The sequence below is a fragment of the Mastomys coucha genome, unplaced genomic scaffold, assembly GCF_008632895.1.
Source record: "Mastomys coucha isolate ucsf_1 unplaced genomic scaffold, UCSF_Mcou_1 pScaffold23, whole genome shotgun sequence".
Classification (NCBI taxonomy): Eukaryota; Metazoa; Chordata; class Mammalia; order Rodentia; family Muridae; genus Mastomys; species Mastomys coucha.
In genome coordinates, this window is record NW_022196906.1 from 100,289,486 (window position 1) to 100,298,453 (window position 8,968).

The following is an 8,968-nucleotide window of genomic DNA, read 5'->3' on the forward strand; positions in this document are numbered from 1 at the left end:
GTCCGGCCAGCAAGCCTAACTAACACAGGCCTTGTATCCTGACCACTAGTGGAAACCCACCTTCCCCTACATACAACTTGTTTGCCCATTGGCTGACTTCAATATGATTTTTTTAAAGTGCATCTGGCAAACTCCTTTGTCAACAGTGGGAACCCACTGTGTTGTTCCCTCAACCCCCTGCTCTACGCTCTTTGTCTCCTTTCTCGGGAGCACATACTTACCTAACTTTGGAACCTCTGGATCTTCTGTTCTGTGGGATGGGTAGGCTGTGGTGTTACCGGTTACCTGTGTCCTGGTGTTACCAGTGTCCTGGTAGGGTGTGACCTTTGAGGACTCTCTTCACTTTTGTGATATCTATCTATCTATCTATCTATCTATCTATCTATCTATCTATCTATCCATCCATAATCCATCCATCTACTTATCTGATCTATCTCTCTATCTATCTCTCTATCTCTCTATCTATCTATCTATCTATCTATCTATCTATCTATCTATCTATCTATCTATCCATCCATCCATAATCCATCCATCTACTTATCTGATCTATCTATCTATCTATCCATAATCCATCTACTTATCTGATCTATCTATCTATCTATCTATCTATCTATCTATCTATCTATCTATCATCCACCCACCCATGTATCTCATCTATCTATCTATCTATCTATCTATCTATCTATCTATCTATCTATCTATCTATCTATCTACCTATCTATCATCCACCCACCCATCTATCTCATCTATCTCATCTATCTATCTATCTATCTATCTATCTATCTATCTATCTATCTATCTATCTATCATCCACCCACCCATCTATCTCATCTATCTATCTATCTGTCTGTCTGTCTGTCTGTCTGTCTGTCTGTCTGTCTGTCTGTCTATCAGTTTATAGCTTTGACCTATTTTCTTTGTCTCATCACATTTACCTTCTATGCTTTAGGGATTGCACAACATTATTGCCTATGGATTCTTCCTTCTCACACTCTTTTTATAGGTGCAGTAGACATTTTTGAAGTGGTACATTTATTTTCTGATATTCCTGTGTGGGTGAGGAGGTCAGGGCGTGGCCTCGGCGTTTGGATCAAGTGTCTGTTGGGCATTCTGGTTTTGTCATTTCTGGATGTTTGTGTTTCCTTTGACAAGAGACCCCAAAGCACGTTTTAGACAGTTACTGGAGATTTTCTTGTACAGATAGCTTGTGTCTTGTTCATTTATTTAATTAAAAAAAAATCTAGGGCTGAAGGGATGGCTCAGTGGTTAAGAGCACTGACTGCCCTTTCAGAGGTCCTGAGTTTAATTCCCAGAAACCACACGATGGCTCACAACAATCTGTAACAGGATCTGATACCCTCTTCTGGTGTGTCTGAAGACTGCTACAATGTACTCAAATAAATAAATAATTTTAAAAAAAATATCTAAAAGTGTATTTCTCTTCATCACTCTCATTTTAACTCCCTTTCCCTCTTGAACTGAACATCAATAGGCTGCACAGTAAATGCAGTGGGACCAAGAAGAATCAGGCTTTAACAAAGCCAGTGAGGATGTGAAGTCCTCAACCCACTGAGGACTGTGTTCAGGTGGAGAAGTTGCCTGGCAAGTGCTGGGGCCTGAGTGGATGAGATGAACAATCAGTGTGGAAGATGGCAGGGCAGACAGAGTGGAGCGGGGCAGGAGTCTATAGAAAGGGATACCTGATGCCGGGTGTCAGAGCTTCAGCGGGGGGAGGGGGATGAACACACAGGATAGGATAGCTGTGGAGTGGAGCAGGTGATCATGAGAGGTGAGAGGGAGTGACCACGTAGAAATCACTATGGGTAGTTATCAATGACTGCAGTGTCTGCTCTTTCAATGCTTAATGTCTCAAAATTCATGTTTATTGTTACAATGGGAGTGAAGCATGGAGGATAACCTGTTTTAAAGAATTGCACATGTTGCAAAACTGGTCTAAGCTGTAAACCCAGATATGAGCGACAGGCAAGATGGAGACTGGAGTCACCGAGGATGAGAAGCCTCTGTGTGTGTGTGTGTGTGTGTGTGTGTGTGTGTGTGTGTACGTGCCTCCTCGTCAGCTGATTTAGGAGTGCTTAAGAATGTCCCTGTGTTTAGGTAGGAGGGGACTATACGCACCATAGAAAATCAAGTATTAAGGGGCGGGGATTGTGTCAAAAAGTGAGATCTGCACTATTCTGCATTTTTTCTCCATAAGAAGCAACTAATACAGATTCCCAGTGTGTTTGCCATGTCAGACAGGTGGGTGTCTAACAATCACCCTTTTCCTAGTGCTTCTGAGGACAAAAGGGAGGGACCGGGGTTCTACCTGTATCTTTTTGTCTTGCCTACCTTTGAATCTATGGCTTGTGACTCTGTCCTGAGCCCAGGATGCTGCTTACACAGTGTCCTAGACATTCAGGGTCTCCCTCACTTCATGTCTATCAATGTCTACACAGTGTCCTAGACACCCAGTGTTAAGCATTTCTTCTAGGCTCTGCCCCACAGTTACCTGGGGCAACACCTAGGTATGCCTTTTATGCCTCAGTATAAAAGGGGTTGCTTGCCTTCTCCTTTGTCTCTTGTTCTTCTCCTCCCTCTGTTCTTTCTCTCCCCCTTTCTCTCCCCCGCCTTCACACCTCATGGCCGGCCTCTACTCCTCTCCCTTCTCCACAGCTTTTTCTCTGTCTCTACTATCCCTCAAGTCCCCCCACCCCCCATGCACTAAATAAACTCTATTCTATACTATACTGTCATGTAGTTGGTATCTCGGGGAATGGATGCCTCACCATGGGCCCTCAGAGGCACCCCCTTCCCCTGCCCCATACTGTGCCAAACATACCCCTTCCTCTTCATTCGTTTTATAAAACACAACACCCAGGGTCTGCCTCACCTCATGTCTATTAATCTCTACGTCTGCCTTTCAAATTACTCCATGACCTTTGGAGCTCATCCTCCCCACCCATCTACCTCCCCACTTCTCACCACTCCTGTTTTCTGTGCACTGTTTGCCTTGGAGGGGAGACAGATCAATGGGGCGAGAGCTGGCTCCCACAAGTCTAGGGGCTGTGAGATCATGGGATTCATCGGCTCAGTTTTCTCGCCTACCTCCTGTTGCATCTCGGTAACATTTTCTGTTTCTTCTGATGTTTCCTTTTTCTTATCTTGGTTAAGTTCCTTCGATCAGAATTGGGTTGGTAACTGTGGTGGTTTGAATGAGAACAACACTCTCCCCCACCCCTCACAGGCTCACAGATTTGAATGCTTGGTCCCCAGAGGGTGGCACTATTTGAAAAGGAGGAAGTGTGTCACTAGGGGTGGGCTTTGAGGTTTCAAAAAGCCCATTCTAAACCCAGAGTGTGTGTGTCTCTCTCTCTCCCTGCTGTCTGTGGATCCATACATAGAACTCTGAGCTGCTTCTCCAGTGCCATGTCTGCCTATGTGCCACCAAAATGGGCTAAACCCCAGAAACTGTAAACAAGCCTCAATCATGCGCTTTCATTTACAAGCATTGCCATGGTCATGGTGCCTCTTTGCAGCAATAATAGAATAATGACAGTGACAGTTGGGTCAAAGGTAAGACTAGTTTCTCTGAGTTGCGTCTAAAGCCCAAGCTCCATATGCTGTTCCTGAGTCCTATGGAGTCATCCAGGGCTTTGTTCTGTCAAGGATATGTCTTTCTCCCAGGGCAGGTGAGGCTGGCAAAAGTCTTACACAACCCTGACTGACCATGGTGGGAGGGCCCCAGCTTCAGATGTTCATTCCTCTCTAGGTGTTGCTCCTTTGGCTTCAGCAGGGGCAGGACAGGTGGTAAAGGAGGAGCTGGCTATGATGTCACAAAGATACCTGTGACTCACGGACCACATTGCCTTCTACTAGCTCAAAGATGCTTGATGGAGAGAAAACACTGGACTGTTACTCTCCTGCCAGGGATGGATCAGGGATGTCGGGATGTTGGGATGTGTGAGTTTTTACTACCCCAATGATGACTGCTGCTCTGACCTACTTATCCTAGGGCCCATCCTGTCACTTGCCATTGGGAATACTTGATGTTGTCATAGGAAGGGACACGGGCTGGGTTTCTCTATCCTCTTTGCCTGTCTTCTGAGGTGTCTGTCGTTCCATACTTCCTGGCAGCCCTCTGGAATGTTTTCCGCTGACCGGGACCAGCAGTTGTTGCTCTTCATGGTACTTTTCCAGCTTTCCATGGCCCCTTCAGCCTCGACTCTGCCTTCTTTCATCTTCTCTCAGTGTCTGCTTTGCTCTGCTTCCCTCCTGAGCCGCTCTCTGGAACTGTCCGGGAGCAGCTTGAATCTGCCGTCACAGGGGAAGAGACAATCATGCTGCTTTTCCCGAGTCTGCTTGCCACCGTCACATAGTGCTGCGGCCCTGCTGAAGTCTCTGCTGTCACTCTAGTGTGGCACCCCGTCATAGCCGTCTTAGCCATTGCCCGCTGCTCTCAGACTGCTCCAGCCCTGCTCCCTCTTCATTACCATGGCTCTTACATGGCCCTATGGCTACTGTCACTGATGCTACTACATTCAGAGCACCAGGCTGCTGCTCCTGACGCTCCAGCTCCACCGTTGCAATCGCCAAGGCTGCGGGACTCTCCCTTGGCTGCCCTGTTAGGGCTGTCCTGGATGTTGCTATGGCAGAGCTCTTCCTATCGTCCCTGCCACAGGGCAGCAGCTCAGCCCACTCTACTAGTGATGGGGTCAAGACTAGGCAAGAAAAATGCCCCTTGAGAGAAGCTCTTCACTGGGTCCACTGCTACTGCACACTGTTTTGTTGTTTTTTTGTTCTGGTCTCTGTGTGTGTGTGTGTGTGTGTGTGTGTGTGTGTGTGTTGTGTCTCAGCCTGCTTATAAAGCAATCCAAAAGAAACTGCCTATATAGCCAATCACAGCAGAGCTTCGCGCAAATGAAGGACTATATTTACACACATCATCCTGTCTGTCCCTTTTGGACCAGTCAGAACTGTCACTGTGAGGTCACTACAGGATGTGTTCCCTCTGGGTGAAAAAGTTGCAGGTTCTCTAGAGTTCACCAAGTTTTATGACAACAAACCCCTTCAGAGCAGACTGAGGCCGTTCACTGTCGGGACCTGGAGTTGTGTTTTGATAGCAAGCAACTTTGATCATTATGTAGCTTCCTCAAAGGGTCAATGGAATATTGAGAACAGCCAATAAATGGGCTTAAGGGTAGTTCAGGTGGCTGCCTGGCTCTGGTTCTTTGTTCAAAGTAGCCAGGGCACTAGGGACGAGTTAAACTGCTGTCTGTTAGATAGTCAAATTGCCCCTCTCATCCAACGACATAGCTAATTTATAGGAAAAATAAGCATCAGAAAGTTTAAAGGACTTTTACATTTGAAAAAAAATTAAATTAAAATATAATCACAATTTTTCCTTCCCTTTCCTTCCTCCAATCCCTCTCGTCCCATTTCAAACCTCTCTCGTATTACCCCCTTACCCCGCCCCCCCACCCCCGTCTCAAGCTGGTCCATTCTGTCCTTGGTCTGTGTTATGGTTTGAATATGGAATGTCTCTCGTAGCCCCTGTCTTGAAGGCCAGGTTCTCAGGCAGTAGCCCTATAGTGGGAGATACTAGGACTTTGGCTGGTGGGGCCTACCTCAGACAAATAGGTCAGTAGGCATGCTCTGGAGGTTATATTTGGTCCTGGCCAGTTCCTCTGTACCTACTTTTGTTTCCTGGTGCTTTGAGGTACGCATTTCTGGTTCTCCAAACCATGAAGTGCCTAGAAATAGTGAGTCCTGCCATAATGAACTAAAACCCCTGAAATCACCCAAATCAGGAGCCAAAATAAGTCTTTCTTCCTCTCACCAGGGGGTCACAGGCTTCCGTTGTAAGAACAACAAAGCCCGAACAACAGTTGATTAGTCTCTAGCCCAGGCCTGCTCACAGGTACTTCTTGAATCCCAGCCTTTGGTTGGAGAAGTTTTGCTAAGCCCCTTCCCCAGACCGTCATCTGCCTTTGCACCTTTCCACGGTTGTCTGTCAGTCCACAGACAGCATTGATTTTAAGTCCAGGCTTGTTGACGTTTAATTTTAGCCTCTGCGTTAGCATCATGAACACAGCTGTTCACATTTCCTCAGTGATTCTGAGCTGCTCCCCAGTGTTTCCCCACCCTCTGGCCTCTTTTAACTATTCTTTTTAGCCCCATAAACCTCACTATCACGCTATGTTGAAAATCATAGTTTCCATTTTCAACGCCCTCTGTGTGGATGAAGCCTTAGTCTACCCTGCTCTCAGTATGCTTATAGTATCGCTTTTGGTAATAGATCACTATTACATCATCGTGACTGTGCACACTGCTCTCCACTCAGGAATGGTTACTCAAGAGTGCAGAGCCTTTCCAGAACTTTCCTTTTGTTTGCTTGGAGCTAGCAATTGCCTTGCCTCTCCTAATTCGCCCTCAGACTTTTCCCAAATGAGGGTAAGTTGAAGATTTTCTTTCCCTCCCTTCCTCCCTCTCTTTCTCTCATTTGTGTCAGCTGCTCTCCTGTGAGCTGCCAGCATCCTCCCCATTGCTTCCTGGTCTCTCTAGGTGGACTCCCCAGTGCACCGGATCCTTGGTGTGGCAGGTTTTCCTCAGTTCTTCTGGAGCTGGATTTACAGTGCTTGAGAGCCACTGGATATGGGTGCTGGGAACTGAGCTGGGGTCATCCGAAAGTGCAGCTTATGTTTTTTGATGCTGAGCCATCTCTCCAGACCTAAGCATGTGGTTTTTAATACGTTTTCTCATCTACTTTCTGTAAGTTCTGCACAGAAATCTCTTCAGAGTGACAGGAAGACCGAACTGCACACCAGGTCTCCCCTTCTCAGACGCGGCCCTTACTTTATTTATAGAGTGCATCCTATGACGGTTCTTAGAATGGAATGCATGTCTGAAAACTACCATTATAACCACAATTCTGACTGATAATTTCTACTGTGCAAGCCTTTCATCCCAGCACTAGGGAGGCAGAGGCAGGCAGATCTCTGAGTTCAAGACCGGCCTGGTCTATATACTGAGAGCTTCAGGACAGCTAGTGACACATAATGAGACCCTGTCTTAGGAAGAAAAAAAAAAGATTATTGAATTTATCTTTTTCTTTTAAAATTAAAAAAAATTAAAATATGACACAAAGTCTTCACTGTCTAGCTCTGACTAGTCTGAAGCACTTGACATAGACCAGGCTGGCCTGGAATGCAGAGAGATCTTCCTGTCCCAGCCTCCTGAGTGCTGGGCCTAATGGTGCGCACGACCATCCCAAGCTTGAAGTTCATTTTATTTAACCCTGAAAAGCATTGAATTTTTGATAGTTCTCTTTTTTCTTTTTTCTTTATTTATTATATGTAAGTACACTGTAGCTGTCTCTAAACACTCCAGAAGAGGGCATCAGATCTCATTACGGGTGGTTGTGAGCCACCATGTGGTTGCTGGGATTTGCACTCAGGACCTTCAGAAGAGCAGTCAGTGCTCTTAACCGCTGAGCCATCTCTCCAGACCCTGATAGTTCTCATCTTGAATTTTTCTACTTTTCTATTTTTAGAAAGCCTTTATTACATGCAAGATGCACTCCTCAGTTTTCTAGGTTTAGCTTTTGTCTGTTCAACAGTTCATTTTTTTCTATTTTCTGGGGTTTTAGTATATATTCTTGAATACATTTTCATCCTCTGAAGTCTTTTAAGTTAATATGCTTTGGCTGTGCATAAAATGAGTCCCATGATATTTTCATACCCATATCCCTTTGCGCCTGGTTATATTTACCTTCATCATTCTCTGGCCCTCCCTTCCCGCTCCTGCTAGCCCCTCTCTTTCCAAACAGTCTGTGTTGTGTGCATGCATGCATTCTCATGTGTGTGCATGTACATGTGTATGTGTGTTGTTTGCCACACACAGCATGTGATGGTCAGAGGACAGCTTGTGGGATCACTTCTCCATGGCCATGTGGGTTCTGGGAATGAAACCAAGGTCATCAGACAGATGGCTACCCTCTGAGCCATCTCCTTGGGCCTATATGTTGATTTCCACCTCATGCAACTTGGCTGGAAATGTGTTTTCTGGTGGTCTCTTCAGAATGTCCTCCTGGTGTCCCTCCTACTCACACTGATGTCTCTTCTATTTCCAACTCGTCCCTCTTCTATTTACGTATTTGTCTGGTTTTTGTCTTTTGTTTGTTTGTTTTTTTGTGGGGGAGGTTGTTGAATTAGGGTTACTCACAGGCATATAGGCATTTACCAGACAACAGGGAACTTGTCAGAGGCCACAGCTCTGAGGGGGGAGGGCTAAGGGGCTGCTCCTCTCTCCTTGTTGATGGTCTTGTGCAGATGACACAGCTGCTGAGGCATCAAGAGAAGACAACTACAGCTGGATGCGGTAGTACACTTTATTCCAACATAGGAAGGCAGAGGCAGGTGGATCTCTGTTTATTCCAGGAAAACCAAGGCTGTACAACAAAACCCTGTCTCAAAACACCAAAAGAAGAAAGAATAGAAGTAGTAGAAATAGCCTTTATAATGTTGAGAAATATCTTCACCATTCCTGGTTTCTTCGGGACAACTTCTGAATAATAAAGAGACGGTGGATTTTTATTTTTATTTTATTTATTTTTATTTATTTATTTTTAAACTTTTACTGCATTATGATGAGAAAAGTTACATGATTTCAATTTATCTGAATTTGTTAACATTTAAAAACATTTTAAGTAAATAGAATTAAATCACATTCTTGTTTCCCTTTTGTACCCCCACTACTCCCAGAGACCCCCCTTCAATACCCACAATATCTTTTTTGTTATATTCCATAAAATTTACAAAATATTGTAACAATAAAAATATTATAAACGTTGTTTGATGTAAAAGAACAATCAATTTAACAGACTTATGTAGATGCTCGTCTAAAGCAATAGTGAAAATACATTTTTCTCAATATAAATTTTAAAAAACTCCAAACATATTAACTGTATACT

The 8,968-nt window shown here is 44.8% G+C and overlaps 1 protein-coding gene across 4 annotated transcripts in view; it reads right to left on the reverse strand.

Annotated features, from left to right (window-relative positions):
* LOC116072883 (IQ domain-containing protein F3-like) overlaps nucleotides 1-3,827 on the reverse strand; it is a 39,766-nt gene extending 35,939 nt beyond the window's left edge. For all 4 annotated transcript variants that reach the window (XM_031344445.1, XM_031344448.1, XM_031344446.1 and 1 more), the window contains exons 1-2: nucleotides 3,727-3,827; nucleotides 3,106-3,174 (exon numbers count right to left, since the gene is read on the reverse strand). In XM_031344445.1, coding sequence (XP_031200305.1) covers nucleotides 3,106-3,174; nucleotides 3,727-3,729 — 72 coding nt within the window. In that variant the 5' untranslated portion in view covers nucleotides 3,730-3,827. The remainder of the gene's footprint in view (nucleotides 1-3,105; nucleotides 3,175-3,726) is intronic.
* Between the last annotated feature and the right edge of the window lie 5,141 nt (nucleotides 3,828-8,968).